The sequence below is a fragment of the Dunckerocampus dactyliophorus genome, chromosome 1 (genome assembly GCF_027744805.1).
Source record: "Dunckerocampus dactyliophorus isolate RoL2022-P2 chromosome 1, RoL_Ddac_1.1, whole genome shotgun sequence".
Taxonomy (NCBI): Eukaryota; Metazoa; Chordata; class Actinopteri; order Syngnathiformes; family Syngnathidae; genus Dunckerocampus; species Dunckerocampus dactyliophorus.
The window spans coordinates 23,071,771-23,096,080 of record NC_072819.1 but is presented as its reverse complement, the minus strand read 5'-3'; the positions used below and the strand labels follow the sequence as shown (position 1 = coordinate 23,096,080).

Sequence of the window (24,310 nt, the reverse complement as noted above, 5' to 3'; positions counted from 1 at the left end):
GAGAGCTAGGCTCAGTGCTAGCTGTGAGTTTCGAGAGAGTTGGGAAGTGTGTTTATGTTGGCGTGGGTGTAAAGTCCTGCAGTGTTCTCCGCTGTCAATAAAGCCATTAAAGTGCATCGGCGACGTGAGTCTCTCCTTCCCCACAACAAGCGGCATTACAGTATTGACCAGTGCACACCAGGAAATAAACGGTGTCATTTCTTACAGGCATTGGCTGGACAGCTATGTAGTGGGGCTTGTTTAACCTTTGCCTTGTAGGCAAGCAGGAAGGAGAGACGATGTTGAGAGATGTGTGTGTGTTCTGAGCTGCTGTCTGGTGGCCGCGTTCAGTAAAAGTTGGCAGAAGCAACAGGAGAAGTTTCCTTCTTTGCTTCGGACCTGAATAACACTAGTAGCGAACGGAAAAGAAGACTGTTTTGTTTGTGTCGAATACAGAAGATGAGGACTTTGATGGATTTGTGGATGAGAATTGATGAAAAATAACGTGAGTACATTCTAAAATACTTCAATTAAGTACAACCGAAGTCAGTTTTGCTCCCGCTGCCGCATGCATGCTAGCGTATGTTTTTTTTTTGTTTTTTTTATTGTAGCGTCGCTGGGAGCACGTCCTGTTCCCAGCCTACTTTGCGGTAATGTTTTGGCGCAAATGCTCTTAAAGTTACATGATTGACCAGGAAAGAGCAAGCTCAAAAGAAGACGGCTTTTTTTATGTGGAACAACTGACAGTTTGTGTGGATCTTGTGAATGATTGTGACTGAGCTAGGACTCAGTAATTAAAGTCTACACACGACGGCTTCATTGATTGAAAAACGAAACTTTTTCGTGCATGAAGCTTCTACTTGAGTTGATAATTTGGCCGCTATATGCAGTCAGATATTGACCAAGGGAGACAAAATGGGTGGCCGCTGGCCGCGTTGAACAGGTGACTGCTATATACAGGGTCTATAACATGTAAATTTGCTGCGTGGGATTTTTCAGTGGCTGCTATAGGCAGGTGGCCGTTCTATAAAGGTGGCCGCTAAGACAGGTTTGACTGTATTTTAAAGTTTCCCCATAATGCTTTGCATCTGAGCAAAACACTCATTGGTGCCTGCCAGAGCGCTGCAATGTTGTCAGCCTCCCTCTGGGCTCCTCTGGCTCCTTCTGGTGAACAGAGGCAGCATTGCAGCGCCATCCATCCTTCCATCCATGCATCCATTTTCTATGCCGCTTGTCCTCCAATTAAATGCTTTGCTCAGACGCAATGCATTATGGGCAAACTTTAAAATATATGTGCATGGCTCAGATCAAGGGTACCCTTTGCTGTCTTCAACTTCACTTGAGTAATATTTGAAATTGTTGTTCTAACAATGTGTACTATCCCTATCACTCTAACGTTTATAGAGTGAAGAAGCTTACCAAACCATAAATTAAGCCTGTTCATGTTTTTATTTTGCGCTAGCACATCTATGTTGTAAAAAAGTGTCTATATTTGGACATTGAAATGTTACATGTAAAGCATGTCTACTTTTGTTGTGAAATTAACAATATTTTCTCTGATAATTTTGTCATGATTTCTACTTAGAATTAAAGAATGATGTCTGAAATTGGTTTCTAATGTGTTTTATTCAAATATTCTCAGTGTAAAAAAAAAAATAACTGTTGTGTAATCATTAGTGAAAAGTACATAACCTTCGTGTCCGCCTGCCGATGAAAATTTTGAAGAACATAATTCCTTGGAAAAACAAACCCCATGATGATTTCAATGGTATATACAACCCCTGGCAAAAATTATGGAATCACCAGTCTTGGAGGATGTTCATTCAGTTGTTTAAATTTGTAGAAAAAAAGCAGATCACAGACATGGCACAAAACTAAAGTCATTTCAAATGGCAACTTTCTGGCTTTAAGAAACACTTAAAGAAATCAAGAAAAAAAGATGTGGTAGTCAGTAACAGTTACTTTTTTAGACCAATCAGAAGGAAAAAATTATGGAATCACTCAATTCTGAGGAAAAAATTATGGAATCATGAAAAAAACAACAACAAAAGAATACTTCAAACACACCACTACTACTTTGTTGCACCACCTCTGGCTTTTATAACAGCTCGCAGTCTCAGAGGCATGGACTTACTGAGTGACAAACAGTACTCTTCATCAATCTGGCTCCAACTTTCTCTGATTGCTTTTGACAATTTTTTTTTACAAAAAGTTTGATTATCAAACGTCTTAAAGAAGGTAAATCATCACGCAATGTTGCAAAAGATGTTGGTTGTTCACAGTCAGCTGTGTCTAAAATCTGGACCAAGTACAAACAACATGGAAAGGTTGTTAAAGGCAAGCATACTGGTAGATCAAGGAAGACATCAAAGCGTCAAGACAGAAAACGTAAAGCAATATGTCTTGAAAACAGAAAATGCACAGCAAAACAAATGAGGAACAAATGGGAGGAAGTGCCTTTACCTGACATGCAGCCCCATATCATCAATGACTGTGGAAATGTGCATGTTTTCTTCAGGCAGTCGTCTTCATAAATCTCATTGGAACGGCACCAAACAAAAGTTCCAACATCATCACCTTGCCCAATGCAGATTCGCGATTCATCACTGAATATGACTTTCATCCAGTCATCCACAGTCCACGATTGCTTTTCCTTAGCCCATTGTAACCTTGTTTTTTCTGTTTAGGTGTTAATGATGGCTTTCGTTTAGCTTTCCTGTATGTAAATCCCATTTCCTTTAGGCAGTTTCTTACAGTTCGGTCACAGACGTTGACTCCAGTTTCCTCCCATTTGTTTTGCTGTGCATTTTCTGTTTTCAAGACATATTGCTTTAAGTTTTCTGTCTTGACGCTTTGATGTCTTCCTTGATCTACCAGTATGCTTGCCTTTAACAACCTTCCCATGTTGTTTGTACTTGGTCCAGATTTTAGACACAGCTGACTGTGAACAACCAACATCTTTTGCAACATTGCGTGATGATTTACCTCCTTTAAGAAGTTTGATAATCAAACTTTTTGTAAAAAAAATTGTCAAAAGCAATCAGAGAAAGTTGGAGCCAGATTGATGAAGAGTACTGTTTGTCACTCATTAAGTCCATGCCTCTGAGACTGCGAGCTGTTATAAAAGCCAGAGGTGGTGCAACAAAGCACTAGTGGTGTGTTGAAGTATTCTTTTGTTGTTGTTTTTTTCATGATTCCATAATTTTTTCCTCAGAATTGAGTGATTCCATATTTTTTTCCCTCTGATTGGTCTAAAAAGTAACTGTTATTGACTACCACATCTTTTTTTCTTGAAAGTTGCCATTTGAAATGACTTTAGTTTTGTGTCATGTCTGTGATCTGCTTTTTTTCTACAAATTTAAACAACTGAATGAACATCCTCCAAGACTGGTGATTCCATAATTTTTGCCAGGGGTTGTATTCATGGAATAATTACTCAACTGTGCAACTAAAGTGATTTTTTGTGTATAAAAGTGTAAAATAAGATTATTTGAACAAAAGTCTAACACGCCTAAATTTCATGTCCGGCCCGTTATGTACGTACACTTCGAGGTTTCACTGTGTCCGCCATTTTGTGTTAGCGTAATGTACAGTCACGACCTCGGCAGCATCATTCAATTCGACGAGCAATCGGCGATTTAACAACCATTGTCAAGTCTATGGTAAGATTTTTTTCATTTTTATATATATTGGAGAAGATCTTTATGCACTTTGAAAGGATTTTTTTCGTCGGGTGAGTTACAAATTTTGTGTTTATCGAGCAGTGTAACCCGTTTTGACAGCCGTTTTTTTTTTTTTACCTCTCGTAGGTTGCCGTTCGTGTCGTGTGCACACAGCAGCGAAAAAAACACGCGAAGTGGGCAAAATTATTAATCATTACTAGTCGGATTTTACTTACTTTTATCGGTCGTATTATATGTCGTTGACATTTATCCGAAACAAATAAATTGTAGCGTGTTCGTTGATAAATTGCTCCATATTTAACCCGGAAGCGATTGCCGTGTCCCTCATGGGAGGTCAAAGATCGCCTTGTAATTTTGTCTTTAGCATGATAATTCAAGAACCACTCACAACAATGGCATGGTAAGGACTGAAGGTCAATTTTTCTTTGCCATATTTTCAGAGCTTTAAGTCAAGATCTAGATTTCTCACTTGTTTTTATTTACTTTGAGAGAGTATCATAAATATGTTACTTTTCTAACAAAAGTCAAATCTATGCAGAGATAACAGCATAAAGTCGACACTGAGTTATGTGCATTACATTTAAGAAAGAGTGAACTTCGGAGGGTTGCTATGGGAAATGGAAGATGTCTCGAGCTGTGGTATGTTGGGTGTGTGTTTTGCCATGTTTGAAGTTTGTGTTTATAACATTACCAAGGTCTATCCACGAGTTTGAAATTTTACCCAAAATGTAACACTTGGGTACCCTTGATCTGAGCCATGCACATATATTTTTTTCATTTAAAACTTGTGTTGGTACTTGATTTGTATGTTTCGTAGGTACACTTTTTTTAGTGTTAAGTTGCTGTGTGATGAGTTTAGCATTCTTTTTTTAAGATGACACAGTTAGTCAGACTGTTATTGAGTAATGACCTCCTGCAACTTCCAATGGGTCGACAAGCTTGTCGTGAGTTTTTTCATAGCTCATAATTGGCTCCTGTAAAATATAGGGCTGCCTGGTCCAGATGGACTTGTGTGCACCACAGCAAGCCATTTTATGACATGGACATGTGCGGCTTATATATGTACAAAGCTGTTTTTTCCTTTAAATTTAGTGGGTGCGGATTATACACCTGAATTTACAGTATGTTTAAATGCAGCATTGGAATTTTCCATTAATTTCTTGTTTTTTCAGATTTTGCATGTATTAGAATGGCCCAAGGGATACCAAAGGACTTACTGATGAACACAGTCCTCATTAATGAATTGGTGGAAGTGGCTAAAGATGCAGCACTTGTGCAGGGTGTCCTTATGAGGGTTAAAGAATCCCCCAATTCATCAGAGGTGAGAATTTCCCTTAACTTTAAGAACTTGAAAACATACATATGTCTAGTTCTTCACCCACACATTCTTAGGATTGTTGTTTTTTTGCATTTTAAAACTGCATTTAATGTTGTTGTACAATATTATAACATTCTAAAGCATTACACTTTGTATTCTAGTTGGTGACATATGCTCCCTTCACCCTCTTCCCCACGCCTGTGCCCAAAGATGTTTTCCTCCAAGCCAAGGCAGTGCAAACTCACTACAACACGCTGGTGGATAAGATCAGCCAGGATCCTGACTTCTTACAAGAAGCTCTAGCCAGGTGTGCTGCAGTGTTGAAATACTTATTTTTGAAATACTACATATTATAGGTGAATTTTTTTTCCAAATATATAATATGATTATTAATATACAGTATCTTTTAGTACCATTGTTGTGGATGATTTCACCGCAAGGCTTTTCAAGGTCCACCAGCAGATCCTTCAGGAAGGAAGGTCACAGGTAATCAATGTACAGCATGTATACAGGTATACACTCCTGATCAAAATCTCAAGACCAGTTGAAAAATTGCTAGAATTAGTACTTTGCACATTTGGATCTTAATGAGTTTTTAAGTAGAGCTACAATATGCAAAAGCAAGAAGGGGGAGTGAGACAAAAAGCACTTACAAAAAGTAATTGATTGAAAACAACAATTAAACTCAAATAGGTTGTAAGACCATCGCTCAAAAAATAACAAAAAACCCTCCAAACCAAAACAAAAAATGTTCTCAGTAGGACTCAGTAATAAGTATCTCCACCGTTCTTGTTAATCACGTCGAAAATTCGTTTGGGCATGCTTGATTTGAGTTTTTCCAGGAGGCCAGTGGGATCATTGCTTCAAGTGGTGAAGATGGCTTCACGAAGGGCATCAACTATCTGGAACTGATGGCCATTTTTATAAACTTCCCTTGCAATCCATCCCCAAATGTTTTCTACGGGATTTAAATCAGGAAACATGCAGGATGGTCCAAAAGAGTGATGTTATTCTCCCTGAAGAAGTCCTTGGTCAAGCGAGCATTGTGAACTGCAGCATTGTCCTGTTGAAAAACCCAGCTGTTACCACACAGACGAGGGTCCTCGGTCATGAGGGATGCCCGCTGCAACATCTGCACGTAAGCAGCCTGCATTTGATGACCCTGCACCACATGAAGCTCCAGTGTTCCAATGAATGAAAAAGCACCCCAGATCATGATGGATCCTCCTCCACTGTGCCGGGTAGAAAACATCTCAGGTGGGATCTCCTTGTCATGCCAGTAACGTTGGAAGCCATCTGGACCGTCAAGGTTACATTTTTCTCATCAGAGAATAAAACTTTTTTCCACCTTTCAATGTCCCATGTTTGATGCTCCCTGGCAAAGTCTAAACGGGCAGTTTTGTGGCCTTGAAGGTCGAGGTCTTTGAATTAGTTTTTTGTTTTTTTAACCCCTTTTCCCGCAAATGCCATCTGATGGTTATTGCGCTGCAGTCGGCACCAGTAAGGGCCTTAATTTGGGTGGAAGACCGCCCTGTGTCTTGATGGACAGCAAATTGGATCCTCCAGCTCAGCGCAGGTGTGATTTTTTTTTTTTTGATCTATCACTTAATTTTTTTGTTCCATAATGATCAGGATCTTTCAAAAAATTTTGAATGAATGTCTTCCTGCGCCCAACCTCAGCAGCAATGCCACGCTGCAAGCGGCCTTGCCTTTGCAGCTCGACAATGTGACCACGTTCAAAAAGAGAAAGCTTCTTAGCTTTCGCCATCAGGAGGGCATGACAGTGTGAATGCCTGACAGGAAATGAACATTTTGAGCAGATTTTGGCTTTTATAGCCTGTGGTCTTAAACTTTTGGTGATAAACAACTCAGGTGATAAACAACGCAGGTGATAAACAACCTGTTTCAGTGTTTTTTGTTTGTTTGTTTAAATTACAAGCTCCAAATGTTTTTTGTCTCACTACCCCTTCTAACTTTTGTAGCTCTACTTAAAACCTCTTTAAGATCCAAATGTGCAAAATTCAAATTCTAGCCATTTTTCAACTGGTCTTAAGGTTCTGATCAGGAGTGTATATTTACTACCCACTGAAAAATAACTGAAACAAAAGTTAGTACCAAGAAAATTGTGTTTTGCATACACTCAAGCATGGTGGTGGTTAGGGGTGTCCCAATCCGATAATGATATCGGTCTCATATCAGCAAAAAGCGAGTATGGAATTATATCGGCCAATATATATCGCCAATGTAAGCGCTCCAATACAAGGAGTCCATTCCAGGCTCCTCTCCAGCACTTTTATCCAGCAGTGCATGCAGACCCCACGTGATCACAGCACTGCTAACAAGGTAGCAAGGAGCAGGACCAACGTCAGCTGTGTGAGCCCCTCGTCAAAGTCCAAAAAACACGTTGCAGCTGAGTGCAGGAATTTTGGGTCTTTTGGAAAAATAAATCACGTTGGGTCCCTACTTTTTATTTTGTAATCATTATGTATTTTTGGGGGTCCCTGACTGTAATTGTCCTAAATGTTCCCGCCTATACGCCGCCCCTGGTCAGTAGCACTCATCATAAATATATTTAAAAATTAACAGTTAATCCCAGTATCAGTCGATCTCACTCATGGATGATCGGTTTTGGACTCGACAGCATAAAACCCTGATCAGAGCATCCCTAAATTCTATAGTATTGCCAGTAAGAAGAAGAAGATATCTTAAGAAGATATAATACGGTGCAGACACTCCCTCAAATGAATTACTCAAATGCCCCCTCTTCACCAGTGTGTCTCTCGCTTCACAGTCGATCGTGTTGGGTCTGAATCGATCTGACTACATGCTGGACCAGAGGGAGGACGGCTCCACATCTCTGAAGCAGATTGAGATCAATACAATCTCTGCCAGTTTTGGAGGCCTTGCCTCACACACGCCTGATGTGCACCGGTATGACAATCATTAACATTCATTCATTCATTCATTCTCACTCATGAGACCTTGGCATAATTAGCTCAGTCAACATCAAAGGATTTTTGCTTTTTCTTTGTTTTTTTGGTGACACTTAAGTCATTATTTCACATGTTAAAGTAAAATCCATATGTGATACATGAACACATATTTGTTTTCCCTTTTCTGTGTGTTCTAACAAGAGAAAACGTATATTGTAGAAGGTTGTGGCAATAGGCCGAAAAGTATTGACTGCGAAACAAGAACAAGCATAGGAACAGCTACGAATAGACAACTGATGGGTGAAGTATTAGCCCACATTTCATGTTTTGTCCGTACACGACTAGATGGACTGTGTATATAGCTGTGATATCAATCACTATGTGCTCCATGTATTACAATCAATATCATGATGACTTACTTGATGGACAGTTGTCCGTCTGGTCCAGCTGATCTTCTTCCTTTGTTGTGATGCAGTGTTTTGGAACAATGTCCTCCTCGCCATATACACAAAGCCTTTCCATCGATGGCAACACTGTATGCCACTCAGTGCAGCAGAAACACTCAATTTCTGTCTGCATGGTTTGGCAAGCTCCACATTTACACCACCAAGCCATGACGGTTCTGACTCTCTCGCCCCTGGTCTGCTGTGATGTTTCACTTTCTCATCTCATCTTCTAAAACCTGTAGCTAATCCTCTGTATATTCATCCTCAAAAAGATAACGTTCTGGTTCCTCATTTGTCCAAAGGTCGTCGTCGTCAGAGTCGCCGACGGCAGCTCTCACAAAGTCTGCCATGATTACTAATAGCAGTCACACACACACGATGCTACCATTGTTGACGAAAGTAGTGTAAGTTCAGATCATTGAGCTCTGTGAAATCAATGCGCCTAGAAAAGAAGTTCCAGTAATGTTTAAAATAATCAAAATACAGCAAGACACCAAGTATTACATGTTATCATAAATGTACCTGTTAATGCATGATCACAGCATGTACAGTATATAAAACAATAAAATGTTGTTAGAGGTTTTTGTAGATGGCTTCATAGTCGAAATAGGTGCCTCCTGTGACGGGCAATGTTACAGCTGGCTCATGCTAACTCGTTTTCTCTTTTTAGAACGCAAAGAAAAGGGAAAGAAATGTGTTCATGTTTCACATCAGGATCGTGGATGATCGGCAAAAAAAAAGTGCAGTTTTCCTTTTAAAGTAGTGTGTTTTTGCATTTTATTGTAGTTAACTTTTTTACACTTGTAACAATTAATGATGTTAATAATGCAATGTTGCCGTTTATACCTAATTTGTTCACCTATATTACATAACTTAACATGACCTGTATGGTTATTAATGGTTTTATGATGGCCATAATTTGACGCTCGGACTGATTTTTTTTTTTTTTCCCCATTATTTCCCATTGGAAAATGTATCAAAATCCACACAGTATTAGACTTAAGACATGTTTTTTTTTCCTGCTACAAAGACACATCCTGAAGGTGGCTGGACGACTGGAGGAGAGCCAACGCATCTTAGACAACAAGCCTGCGGTGGGTCTGGCTGATGGTATCGCTAAGGCCTGGGAGCTCTATGGATCAGATCGGTACACACCCTTAAACCTCATTAAATGTCAGCTCATTACCAATTAACTGCTGTAATATATGAATTATTGTAGTTTGATTTAATATATATTTAAAGTACTGGTTTTTGGTCAAAAGATACACTAACATTATTTTGAATCTTAGTGCAGAATACCTCTATGTGTTGGTAGAGAATGCTTGATTGAAGCGTCTGTTTTTATTGCAGAGCAGTTGTCATGTTCTTGGTGGAGGCGATGCAGCGGAACATCCTGGATCAACGATTTATAGAGAACGAATTGTGGAAAAGGTCAATTTTGCATGAAAATACACTCCAAGCATCTTTCTTTTAATGAACATCTTTCTGCTTTCAATGCGTTTTAGGAATATTACCACCATAAGAAAGCGTTTTGAAGAGGTCTCCAAATCTGGAAAGCTTGACGACAATAAGAGATTGTTTGTGTAAGTCTCCTCTGAAAATCAGTATGAAGGGTGTCAGCGTTTTTTTTTTTAACACAAATATGTCAATACCTTGTTTTTAGTGATGGTCAGGAGGTTGCAGTGGTGTACTTCAGGAATGGATACATGCCTCAGAACTACACGTCTGAACAGGTAGTCACATGCTGTGGAACCTCAGTTTGTGAAAGTACTACATCTGAAGCAATTTTTTTCCCTACGAGGTAATGTAAATCCAATTAATCTGTTGTAGACACCCAGAAATATAAACAAAAATCATATTTTTCGATAATAATTATATTCTATTTATATTATACATGCAGAAAACAAAGGGAAATATATACAGTCCTGATCAAAATCTTAAGACCAATTAAAAAAATTGCTTGAATTTTCATTTTGCACATTTAAGTCTTAATAAGGTTTTAAGTAGAGCAACAATATGCAAAAGCAAGAAGGAGAAGTGAGACAAAAAGCATAAAAAAAGTAACTTATTGAAAATAACAAACTGAAATAGGCTGTTTATCAGCTGATCAAAAGGTTAAGACCATCGTTCAAAAAATAAAAACTCTCCAAACCAGAATAAAAAATGTTCTCAGTAGGACTCAGTAATGAGTAGCTCCACCGTTCTTGTTAATCACTTCAAAAATTAGTTTGGGCATGCTTGATGTGAGTGTTTCCAGGAGGCTAGTGGGAACATTGCTCCAAGTGGTGAAAATGGCTTCACGAAGGGCATCAACTGTCTGGACCCGATGGCCATTTTTATAAACTTCCTTTGCCATCCATCCCCAAATGTTTTTACGGGATTTAAACGAGGGGAACATGTAGGATGGTCCAAAAGAATGATGTTATTCTCCGTGAAGAAGTCTTTGGTCAAGCGAGCATTGTGAACTGCAGCGTTGTCCTGTTGAAAAACCCAGCTGTTACCACACAGACGAGGGCCCTCAGTCATGAGGGATGCCCGCTGCAACATCTGCATGTAAGCAGTCGCCGTTTGACGACCCTGCACCACCTGAAGCTCCAGTGTTCCACTGAATGAAAAAGCACCCCAGATCATGATGGACCCCCCTCCAGTGCCGGGTAGAAAACATCTCAGGTGGGATCTCCTTGTCATGCCAGTAACATTGGAAGCCATCTGGACCGCCAAGGTAAAAATGTTTCTCATCAGAGAATAAAACTTTTTTCCACCTTTCAATGTCCCATGTTTGATGCTCCCTGGCAAAGTCTAAATGGGCAGTTTTGTGGCGTTGAAGGTCGAGGTCTTTGAATTAGTTTTTTGTTTTTTTAACCCCATTTCCTGCAGATGCCATAATGCCATAATGTTCCATAATGCTCAGGATCTTTCAAAAAATGTAGAATGACTGTCTTACTGCGCCCAACCTCAGCAGCAATGGCACGCTGCGAGAGGCCTTGCTTATGCAGCTCGACAATCCGACCACTTTCAAAAAGAGAAAGCTTCTTAGCTTTAGCCATCAGGAGGGCATGACAGTGTGAATGCCTGACAGAAAATTACAATTTTGAGCAGATTTTGGCTTTTATAGCCTGTGGCCTTAAAGTTTTGATCAGGTGATAAACAACCTATTTCATTTTTTTGTTTGTTTGTTTAAATTACAAGCTCCAAATGTTTTTTGTCTCACTCTCCCTTCTAACTTTTGTAGCTCTACTTCAAACCTCTTTAAGATCCAAATGTGCAAAATGCAAATTCTAGCAATTTTTCAGCTGGTCTTAAGATTTTGATCAGGAGTATAAATAAATTACCAATGAAATGGATAAATAAACATTTACTGTAAATCCTGGTGTATAAGCCGCACCCACTAAATTTAGAGGAAAAAAACTGATTTCTTCCTTTACAAGCTGCACCAGTGTATAAGCTTATTTTGGAAACGAATGCCCTCTCGCACCTTTTATAATGCAGGACGAAGCCAAAAGCGCAGGATTTAAGGCCCAAAAAGGTCGTGTGACTCTGGTTATGTGTGGAAATGCTGCAGGCTTTATGATAAAACCAGGGTTTCTTTAAAATAAGAATACTTTGCCCCTTTACTGGATGCACAACGAAAAGGCTTGAATGACAAAAGTGATCAATATGGATTGATTCAAACAGTGTTTCATCACGGAGGTCAAGCGTTATTTCAGAGGAAAACAAATAGACTTTAAAGTGCTGCTGCTTGTGGACAAAGCCGGAGGCCACGCTGATGATTTGTCGTATGATGGTGTGGAAATTGAATTTCTGCCGCTAAACACTACATTGCTGATTCAGCCCATGGACCAAGACGTGATCCGCACTTTCAAGGCCCTCTATATGTGCAACATATATATATTCTCATGTCTAACAAAAGTGTATAAAGTGTGTGGTGAGGGGTTTTACAACCTTAAAAGATATATAAAAAATGAAAAAACATATCCTGTAAATGAAAAATATATATATAATAAACAAAAAACATATCCTGTAAACGAAAAAACATGCACCTTAAATGGAAATAAACATGTAATAAACAAAAAACATACAATATCCTGTAAATGAAAAAACATGCACTGTAAACAAAAAAAACATATATAATAAATGAAAAAAACATATCCTGTACACGAAAAAACCTATCCTGTAAACGAAAAAACGTATATAAAAAACAGAAAAAAAAATAAACTTCTACTTCAAGGATTTCACTTAACACGGGTATTTTTTGGAACAAAGCCCCAGCGTTAAACGAGGGAACATTGTACCTCAGAAATATAGAAACATGAATCGGTACTAGTTTTATATGAAAAAAACCAACATTTCGAAGTGTTCCCATAATGCATTTCGGTTGAGAAAACCATTTCATTGGAGGAGAGCGTAGACTGCATAGAAAATGGAAAGGTTTTACTCATAATAGGGCATATTCAACCACAAAAAAGTGATCATTTATTAATTAATTTGTGAAAATCGCTGTAGGGTGAGGCCGTGATGTAGCGAGGGACGACTGTAATATTAATAGGTCGTGTATACTGACAGGTTTGTCAGTATACAGGACAAATTTTTCCCTTGTAGTTTACCAGCTTCTTCTTATTCTCATTGGTAGACGTGGGAGGCTCGCCTGATGATGGAGCGCTCCTTGGCCGTGAAGTGTCCAGATATCAGCACCCACCTAGCTGGAACTAAGAAGGTCCAGCAGGTGCTCGCCAAACCCGGAGTTCTGGAACGGTTCTTCCCTGATCAGCCCCAAGCGGTGGAGCAACTCAGGGCTACTTTTGCCGGCCTCTACACTCTAGACATGGTGAGTAACCATATTTTGCAATGTTTTTTTTTCTGCCACTCAGCATTGTTGCCTGGCGATTCTTTATATGCAACATAACAAAGAAAAAAGTCTTAAACCGTGTCCACTTGTATGTAGATATTTATGTTTCTCAGGAAGCAGCATTTGCCACTGTAATTCCAACTCAGAATCACCTGTGGAAAAGGCAACATATAAAATTACGTGACCCAAGGGAAACCAGAACCCGGCGTGCAGACTTAAACGTGGAGTACTTTGTTGACATGAAATTTCCCTCAGAGAAATTTCTTCTTATCACTCACACACACCAGTGACTTGGAGAGACAGTGACCCACTGGAAAATGTTTGTCAAAGGTTGTTCGCAAGCTAGCAAATAACAGAATGAGTTATGATGCTAATATTTAATATGCTAAGATGCTAATATTTATAAAAGAAAAGGGTGATCAGTGAAACAAAGTCATCAAACAACTGCAAGCTATCAGCAAGATATATATATTTTAATGCAATCTACCATTATTTCACTAATATTGAAAACAAGATTTTGAAAGAAGTATGAATTTTTAAAATTAAATACTTGTTTTTATGAGAACATATTAGGGATGTCCGATAATATCGGCCCATGCAATGTTAGAGGAAGAGTGCAAATGTCATTGTTACATAATGATGACAAGTCCTTTCACTTCTTGTGTTAAAGGGACCAGAGGGTGACAAAACGGTTGAGATGGCTCTGGCGACACCAGACCGGTTTGTCCTGAAACCTCAGCGAGAAGGAGGAGGTACAGTCAAATGAATCTGTTGTTGTGTCAAACTATGTCCTTCATAAAATTGTACAGGCAATGTTTTTATTAACATTTTCTAAGTCCTAACTGCCGTATAATGACAATAAATTAAAATGAAATACAATGGAACCTTGGTTGGCGTCAAGTTGTTCCAGAAGGTCCGGCTCTAACGCAAATGGATGCTAACAGAATCAATTTTTCCTATAAGAAATAATGTAAATCAAAGTAATCCGTTAATGTTAACAGAGAACACATTTTTAAAGTTTTACAATTATAGTTTCACATGCAGAAAACAATTTGAAATGTATATAAATACATATAAATGGGAAATGAAAGGGGTTAATGAACATTTTGTTTACTTTTACCTTCATTGAAGACATGATTCTTGACATGACTGTTCCCAAAAACCTTCCTGTTTTGCAGTGAGTTATTTTTTTAACTCAGTAGTATTTCACACCTAAATAACCCAAAATGGAGCCAAAGAAAGTTGCAATTGCCATGATTTGATAAAGAAGGTGAAAAACACCATTGAATTCAAGAAATGACTCATGACGAAACACAAAGGTGCTGTTTTCTGTTGATCTCGCTGCCACATCGTTGCAGGGTACACCCTGGACTGATTAACAACACACGCCATATTGTAGAATGCATGCAAGCCGAGGCGCAATTGTGGCATAAATTTTCAACGTAAACTGAAAAACACGCTAACAGAGCTTTCACTGTAAAGAGAAACTCTTTGAAGATGCCAAGAATGTGCTTCTCTGGTCATTACTATGCTAGTCATTAGGCACAATGTTAAAGCAGCTACATGCTATTATGTTAGCATCTGCTTGGAAAAATTTATTTGTGTATGTAATTTATATTGAATTCATTGCTCACACTGTGCTGAGAAGCCAGATGCTTTCCAATGTTTCCAGTGTAATAGGTTGAATTTCTGGTTCTGTGGTTGTCATCACACTTTTCTTATTTGCCATCTCTGGTTCACTTCTGCTGTGGCATCACAAAAAAGCCTCAGTGTTTGGCTTCTACTACCCCCTTTTCAAGGGAACAACATTTATGGAGAAGAGATCTGCAAGGTCCTGGGCAGAGTGAAGGACAGTTCCGAGAGGATGGCCTACATTCTGATGGACAAGATCCAGCCTAGACCTATACAGAACTACCTGCTGAGAAGAAACACCCCCCTCAAAATCAGCAACTGTCTCAGTGAATTGGGCTTCTATGGAGTCTACGTGAGGTAAGCAGGCAGAAACGTCCTACAATCAAAGAAAAAGACTACAAAAATTCCTCTGTCATGTTATTTCCATGCAGGCAGGGTCAGGATATGGTGATGAATGACTGTGTGGGCCATCTGCTCAGGACCAAGAGTTCAGAACACTCAGATGGTGGCGTAAACGCAGGGGTGGCTGTGTTGGACAACCCTCTGCTTTTCTGAGAAGGTTCATCCCTAACAGTCTGGGCTTGAACAACAACAAAACACAGTGACAGTAATTGTCACTGCACTACCTCATGCAAATCCACCTTCAACAAGATTGCATTGAAACATTGTTGTCAATTTAAGCAACACCACCATAAGGCTAGTCATTCCAAAAGTGCATTTTTTTTTAACTTTCTAATGCAGAAAACATATTTTAAATGCAAATTATGAAACTGTTCTGTCATTATAATAGCATCATGATGTTCAGCATAAAAAAATAAACTGGATGGCTAGGACAGAACTTGAGAAAAGGACAAGTTTTGGGAAAATAGGACATTTGGTCACACTAACCTGTAAGTAATAAAGTATATTCCTTCAGTAGCTAATGTCAGGTTAGGTATAATTTCCAACTTAAAAAATACACATTCACCAAGTAATTTTCCAGGATATGAATAGTTTTTTGGGGGTTAAACTATATGTGTGTATATATTATATCTCTCAAAGGTTATCCCAAACAGGATTTTTTTTCTTTTAAACACTCGGGATGTGTAAAGTACCTCCCTACATATACGTAAACACATTCCAAAATGCTGTACACCGTGGGGAACTTGGGCAATTTAATTTTGAAGTTGGTGGGTTTCATCAACTTGGTGTAGAGCTGTGACATCATACGAGGAGCTGCTGCTTCGTTCTTGTGTTGCCTTGTGACATAGTTGTCCGTTCTAGCTCGATGTAATAATAATATCATTTGTATTTGTTCCCAATCCATAATATTGTTAGTGGACATACTGCATTATATGCCCAACAGGTCGGTTATTAGTGTTCATAACGGTTTACATTTTACCAACTATAGTTCCTCCATTTGAAGTGCCCTCCTCATACAAATGCAACATTCAGGAAGTATTAACATTTGCTTTAAAAAAAAGCTTTTTATGCGAGTTAGGGGTACTTTCTTGAAGGACTATTTTGGTAAATGGTCTTTCACTTGCATAGCGCTTTTCCACCTCCAAGGCACTCAAAGCGCTTTGACACTGCTGGAACATTTACCAACTGATGACGCAGCATCAGGAGCAACTGAGGGTTCAGTATCTTGCCCAAGCATACTTATACTTCGACACGATCACGGGAGGATGGCGGATCAAACCCGCAATGTTCAGTTTGAGAGACGACCGCTCTACCACCTGAGCTGTGACGCCCCCATTTTTTGACTATTTTGTCAAAAATTGTCAAATGTAAACAGTTACAGACGATACAACTGCCAATTATAACATGTTATTTCATTTAGCCATCATTTTACCATTCGAAACACAGAATGACACTGTTTTACATGCTTTAGGTGTGTTTCGCTTTTCAACAGCGCCTCAACTTGGTTTAGCCTTAGGCGTTGATGTTAAGGCTTCCATGGGGTTGGGCTAGCTGTCGGACTTCGTCAGTCAAGCTGAGAGGGGTGAAGTGGCTGGTTTTCCTTGTCAGACGTACCAGTCATAGAGGGATATTTTATGCTAGGCACAGCTGAATGCTTCAGTATTACCTTGTATCGCATCTCTCTGGCAACACTGCAAACTTCCTCAAAGCAATCACAGTTGAAGTGCACCAAACATAACAACGAGCACTTATGGCCCGTTTTTTTTTTTGTTCAGCTCTTTGCAGCTTTTTTGTCTTTCGACCACTTAAAAAGACCAACACCGTGAGCCGTGCCCTTACTGCACCCTCCTGCAAAACAAAGTCTTGGCATTCTCTCCAGAAGCGTCCAAAAATTTGCTTCAAACTCTTTAGACGTTTACAGGCGATTACACAGAAAACAGTATGCCAGGTGTCCTTGCAGGATGTCTTACTGGGATGATGTCACAGCTCAATGGGCTACAGAGCATAGGGGCTGTCTTTAAAGTATATTATTTTGAAAATTAATTTACTTAAATCTATAAAATGTATATGTATTTTATACAAAAATGTGTGCTATTTCCTCACTTTATCTGTGTTTAAGAATTTGGGATGACCTTTAACTGCCAAGCTAAGTCTGTGGCTTTCGATCAGTTTAGTTGCATTAGCTAATGTTGGGTCAGGTATTGATTCCAGCTAAAAGATACGCAATAAATAAAAATGGTATTTCACTGAAAAAATGGAAAGTATATGAATAATTTTGAGATTTACAAGATCTATACAAGTTACAAAAAAAATATATACTCTAATTACTGAACTTGCTTGATGGCTTTAGATCGCACTGGCTAACTTTAGGTTTACCTTCGCTAACTATACTGTATATCCCCAGAATTATTATTATATTATTATACAGTATGTTTCTGAATTGACATTATTGAGTTTAACTTTGTAATAGATATTTGTCCTTATTTCCATCAAAGATAGTAAGAACACACAATGTCGTTAGTGGGGCCTTTCACTGGGTGCAATAGCTTTTCAACACTACTAGGAATGATGTATCTCCAAGTGATACTCTTATGCTAGTGCATCATTCATGAATTAAGCTTGCAAACTGTGTAATGACATCGTCTTTGCTTTAAACGCGTGCCTTAAACTGAAATTGTAGCAGTGTGAAAACTGCACAAAGTTCTCCAATCATTAAAGGAAAGGCTTGTGCCTTTTAGTACACTTTAAATTGTCTTCTTCAGTTGAAGCAAGATACCAACAGCTTACTGACTTTCTCCTCTCTAACAATGTGTTTAATACTTTCCAATCAGGCTTTAGGCCCCACCACAGCACTGAGACAGCTCTGATCAAGGTGATAAATTATATCCGTCTGAACATAGATTCAGGCAAAGTCTCACTTTTACTTCTGCTGGACCTGAGCACTGCCTTTGACAGAGTAGACCATGTGATCTTATTACAGAGGTTAGAAAACTGGCTGGGAATCTCTGGTACTGTTCTAAACTGATTCAAGTCCTATCTGGAAGTACTTTGTTGGAATTGGTAACTGTGTCTCAGAGCAAATGGCTATGACATGTGGTGTTCCCCAGGGGTCAATCCTGGAACCCCTATTGTTCAATCTGTACATGCTTTCTTTTGGCCAGCTAATACGCAGCCGCAGTGTGTCCTACCACAACTATGCAGACGACACTCAGATCTACAGTATGTGTCACTGACCGCCGGTGAACATGGTCCTGCAGATTTACTTTGTCACTGTATCAGACAGATCAGTGTGTGGCTACAAAACAACTTTCTTCAGCTAAATTCAGACAAAACTGAAATCATTGGCCCACAGAAACAACGAGAAAGTGTTATCAGTCACCTTGAGACTCTCTCTCTAAAACCTAATCATCAGGTTAGAAATCTCGGGGTAATAATGGACTCAGATTTGAACTTCAACAGCCACATTAAATCAATAACGTCGTCAGCTTTTTACCACCTAAAAAACATTGCCAAAATCAAGGGAATAGTGCCTAAACCAGATTTAGAGAGACTAATCCATGCAGGCTCCAGCAGGCTAGACTACTGTAACGGCCTTCTCACCGGGCTCATTAAACGAGCTGTAAAACAGCTGCAGTACATCCAGAATGCAGCTGCTAGAGTCCTCACTAGAACCAGGAAATATGTCTATATTAGTCCAGTACTCAGGTCTCTGCACTGGTTTCCTGTCACTCGAGAATAGACTTTAAAACGTGTGTGTGCAAGTCTCTTCATGGTCTTGCGCCAAAGTACATCTTTGACATGTTAAAGCCACATAAACCATCTCGAGCTCTGAGAAGCTCAGGGAGTGGTCTCCTGCGGTTGCCCAGAGTTAAGACTAAACACGGTGGGGCTGCGTTTCAGTTTTATGCTGCCAAAATCTGGAGCAATCTTCCAGAAGATGTGCGACAATCCTCAACTTTGGCAATGTTCAAATCCAAGCTGAAAACACTTCTATTCAACTGTGCATTTTTCACATCTGAAAGTATTTTATCTGCACTCTTCATTTAAAATATTTTTGTGTGTTTTATGGAATGATTTATGGAATTTTATGTAATGATTTTAGAATGATTTTATGTTTTTATGGAATGATTTTATGAAGTGATTTTACTCTTCTGTAAAGCACTTTGAATTACCTTGTGTATGAATTGTGCTCTATAAATAAACTTGCCTTGCCTTGCCTTACTGTACATTTCTTTTAATGAAAATAAAACTGTCTTACAGACCTCTTTTTCTTTCAGCTGTGGTATTTGCCAACTGCCTTTTAAATAACTGAATACTAATGTAAAATTGTGTGCATATGTAATAGCAGAATCCTCTTTTTACCAACTCCATTTCCTGTACTTCCCTGTCAGGTGTATAGAAACGTTTTTTTGTGTGTGTTTCATGTCTGTAGATGCTTAAACTGCAAAAACAAGGTCCGTTTTTTCACTTTTACAGTTGATTTACGATTTTAAGTATTGGATTTCGGCTGCTTGGTTAAACAAAATATTAAAATTGGATGTTTACCGGTGTAATGAATATATGCATTTTTACTTTACTGTACTGAAATCTCACAAGACGCTGCACGAGATTTGGTCGGTTGGTTTTGGAACTTGCAATGAGTCTGTACAGCGCTGTGGAGGAATTTTGGCCCACTCATAATTGCAGAATTGTTGTAATTCAGCCACACTGGAGGGTTTTCCAGCCTTTTTAAGGTCATACCACAGCATCTCAATAGGATTCAGATCAGGACTTTGACTAGGCCACTCCAAAGTCTTCTTTTTTTCAGACATTTTTTGACTCCGTGGATGAGTTGTCGCTGCGCTCTTGGGGTAATTTTGGTTGGCCGACCACTCCTGGGAAGGTTCATCACTGTTTTTGACATTTGTGGATAATGACTCTCACTCTGGTTTGCTGGAGTCCCAAAGCTTTAGAAATGGAGTTATAACCTTTTCCAGACTGAGAGATCTCAATTACTTTCTCATTTGTTCCTGAATCTCTTTACATCTCGGCATGATGTCTAGCTTTTGAGGATCTTTTGGTCTACTTCACTTTGACAGGCAGGTCATATTTAAGTAATTTCTTGATTGAGAATGGGCGTGGCAATAATCAGGCCTGGGTGTGGCTGGAGAAATTGAACTCAGGTGTGATACACCACAGTTATGTTTTAACATGGGGCTGGGGCGGGGGGGCAATCACTTTTTCACACAGGGCCATAGGTTTGGATTTTTTTTCTCCCTTGATCATAAAAAGTTTCATTTAAAAACAGCATTTTGTGTTCAGTTGTGTTTTCATTGACTTATATTTTAATTTGTTTGATGACTTTGAAACTTTTAAATGTGACATGACAAGCAACTTTTTCACACCACCCTTATACATAGTCAATCACTTGGGGGGCGTTTTTGAGCATGTGCTCTGTGACAAGTGAATCAATTACCACCCCATTAATTTCAGTGAGATCTCGTGACACCCCTACTTATTAGAGTAAAGGAACCACAATCTGGATTTAACTTTGGTCTGCAGGTTATTGAACTGTCCAGCAGGTAAGAGATAAGTACACTGTAATTTCTTCTTTTTATTTATTTACAGGCACAGTGCATAATAATAAACATTTCTGTCCAAATGCCAAAAGGCTCTGTTTCGTAGTAGTCCCTAGTCCTAATCCCATTTCCTAAAAGTTAATTTATTTTAATAATAGGAACACAACGGGCCAACAATTAAACAACATTATACCAAGACACAAACACACACGTGGCTCTGGCCGTTCTGATTGTCAGTAAGCCATTTCTTTAGCTGAATCTTGAATGTATAATATGTGTTTTGACTTCTAATGGTTATGGAAGTAAGGTTCCACTCAGTAGCAGCTCAAATAGAGAAATCTGTGTGGCCAAATACACTTTTCCTAAAGGGAATAACGCAATCTCCCCTCTCAGCGCCCCTAGTTCTGCTATGAATAGCTGTTCAGATGTTGATAAACTGTTGAAGAGGAGGCGATGATAACCCATGTTTTCCCAGCTGAGTAGTTTATGCTTATGTAATATTGGACAATGGTGAGAAATGTGTGTTTTTTTACAAACTTTTATGCATTTGTGAAGTGACTGCTGGGTTTTCAGTTTCTAATTCTTCTAATCTATCAGTTACTATTTAACTGATAATGAAAACATGATTTAAAAATGTTTTAAGGGATATTTGACCTAAGGACATGTCTTAAAGTGGGGTTGTCTTGTATTTGGGTCAATACATTAATAGTTATTATTAATAGTAGCTATATAGTATATAACGTTGTAATAATTGTTTATTGTGATCTCAGTTAACATCCAAAAACCACACCATTGTTGGTTGTCTGCTATTTATTTATTTCTTAAATCAATGTATATTATACGCTTTAGGTCTACCTTCCATAACATACTCGAGCTTTTCAAGCAGTATACAGAATTTTAAAATGTAACTTATTACACTAGTTTTAATGAGTAGTAAATACTACAGTTACGGATGCTCATTTTGTTTAGTACATTTGTAATTTTATACCGTATTTAATTCATTTTTGTCATGTGTTCAGTATGTCAGTGTTAGGGAGCAAATTATAAATGAATATACTGTACGATACTGTATTTGCTCACACAATTTTGGTGTCATGTCAAAGATTGACCACTAGATGGCAGTAAAAGCAAATGTTTTCTTTTTTAACAGTCAACACAATTGCAGCTCATGCTGTGCAAACTCCCCAAGATAATTCCTGTTTCTGCTGGTGTTCCAAATTGCCACCAGCTCATTTAAAATTGTTGTACTGCAATTTTTAGGGATGTATGGTTCCATTGTTAACTTGAATTGAAATTGCAGTTAAGGACAGTAATTTAAAGCTACAGGTAAGATGCATGATTGCTCTACTAAACACACCGTTCCAAAATCAAATTTTTATCAATTTATTGTTGCATATTCACCCAGTCCCAGCTGCTCCTCTTTCCTTGCCTGTTGTTGCTGCCTGGTATCTTGTTATATACTGTATGTTTTTGTTTTTTCTCTCAATAATGCTGACTTGTGACAAATTCCACAGTGTGTGTGTGTGTGTGTGTGTGTCTGTAGGGGTCATTAACCAGAGACTAAGGTCATTGCCGGTGAAGTCTGTCAGCAGCAGATCATCTCCCACAGGAAACACACGTCAATTTGTTTTTTTCTGCTAGAGGCACAAAAGGAAGAAAAAAAGACCTGTTGTGTTTTTGTCCCCTCAAGCTGTCATGGGGTCAGTGCAAGGCTAAGCTACTCTTGTCAAATTAGCCTCAATCCACTTCTTCTACATGATAGATGACAGCGTTTCATTAAGGCTTCATCTCACCTCTCTCTTTTAATTGGCCTGTGAAAAGATGCCAGCAGTCAAAGAAGTACAAGTGGGGCAGGAATCTTACAGTGGGCCGATGATGTCAGGTCAGCGGTGCACCCATTTCGCTCCGTTATTTTTTTGTCCTCCCTTTAGCTCCAAATGCACAACTGGTGTCCAACAATTGTACTGCAATACGCCTGTTACACAAGCATCTGGTTGGCCCCTTTTAGCCACTGACCTTCCTCTCTTTTAAGTGTGACTGGGTGCTCGTCTTTCTATCTTTGTGCCACCCAATTCTAGACAACCCACCTTTATTCTGGGGACCCTTTTTTGGAACATTTTGGCTGGTCAACATAGGAAAAATGCTGGGGCAAACTCCTGTATCCCTAAAAGGCTGTGTGTGTTCTTGTCTTTCTATCTTTGTGCTGCCCAGTTCTTGACACTTCTCCTTTATTGTGGGGACCCTGTTACTTTTAGGCACATGTTGACTGGTCAACATAGTAAAAAGGCTGGGGTGAGCTCCTTTCTATCACGGCTTGTTTGAAGGTTGAACCCGGTATGAAGAGAAGACGCCAATGTAGTTCTTAATCATGTTTATTTGACTCACAAAAATCCAGCTGGCAAATCAAGTCGAAGGTCGAGGAAAAAAAGAAACTCAGAGGCCTGCAAAGGTGCCGAGCGAAGCCACGAGACAAGCTTAGCAAAAGGCTTAGAAAACTTACTGAAGCCCCATACTGAGGAAGGTGTGACACGACTCAAACTGAGGAACAAAATGGCAAATGCAAACAACAGAAGCTGAGCCTATGAGCTGTGGTGATTAACCAGAGTTACTGCAGGTGTGTCTCGTAGCTCCGCCCAGGACCAGGACCTGAGGCGTCTATAACAGAGGTCAGCAGCAGAGGTCAGCAAAATTAGGGTCGCGGGGTATGCTGGAGCCTATCCCAGCTGACTTTGGGCAAAAGGCGGGGTACACCCTGGACTGGTTGACAGCCAATCACAGGGCACAGAACGTGACACTTTCACCATATTAGATTGTGTGTGTGTGTCTCCAGTATAGTTGTTCATGTCTGTCTAGCTTTGTGCCGCCAACTCACTCTTGATACCTCAGCTTTATTGTGGAGACCCCTTTTCTTTTTGGGAACATTTTCGCTGGTCCACATCGGAAAAATGCTGAGATAAGCCCCTTAAGACTCTGTGTGTGTGTGTGTGTGTGTCACAGCGACATAGTACAGGGGAAGAGAGGCAGGATGTGAGCCATAGAAGGACGGAAGTGGGTCAGAGTCACCCTGCTCTCTTTTTTTTCCAACTTCTTCCCAAGGTAGGAAGCAAAGACGGCAGCAAGATTTAGGTGCCTGTGTGTGTGTGTGCGTGTGTGCGTGTCTAAGGAGACTGTTAAGATTATTTTGCATGACCCTCACTGTCACTTCCTTTTCATATCCACCGCATCTTCTTGGCTTCATTCTCAAATATTTTCAACTCAAATTACAGATTTGGTTCCTCTTCAAGACCCGAACGTTAAAATACGTCATGCACAGTTGTCCCTCGCTACTTCGAGATTTGAAACAAAAATATATTAAATAAATATATGAAATAAATTGCGCTGTTTCATGGTTGAATATGGCCTATTTTTAGTTTAAAAATATGCATACTTAAACCAATGTTACATATTTTTTGCCTAAATTAAGAATTTTCAAGCATAACAATGGCTAAATGAACAAAAATACAAACATAAGGC

General features: G+C 39.2%; 1 protein-coding gene across 1 annotated transcript; it reads left to right on the top strand.

The window, feature by feature from the left end:
* Positions 1 to 464: 464 nt before the first annotated feature.
* On the top strand, positions 465 to 19,456 carry LOC129185439 (glutathione synthetase-like). The gene is made up of 13 exons (XM_054782524.1): positions 465 to 484; positions 4,835 to 4,983; positions 5,142 to 5,287; positions 5,391 to 5,466; positions 7,772 to 7,911; positions 9,390 to 9,506; positions 9,710 to 9,790; positions 9,865 to 9,942; positions 10,023 to 10,092; positions 12,990 to 13,184; positions 13,876 to 13,957; positions 15,005 to 15,194; positions 15,269 to 19,456. The coding sequence occupies exons 2-13, from the start codon at positions 4,852 to 4,854 to the stop codon at positions 15,390 to 15,392; spliced, it is 1,431 nt and encodes a 476-aa protein (XP_054638499.1). The 5' UTR covers positions 465 to 484; positions 4,835 to 4,851; the 3' UTR covers positions 15,393 to 19,456.
* Positions 19,457 to 24,310: the final 4,854 nt, after the last annotated feature.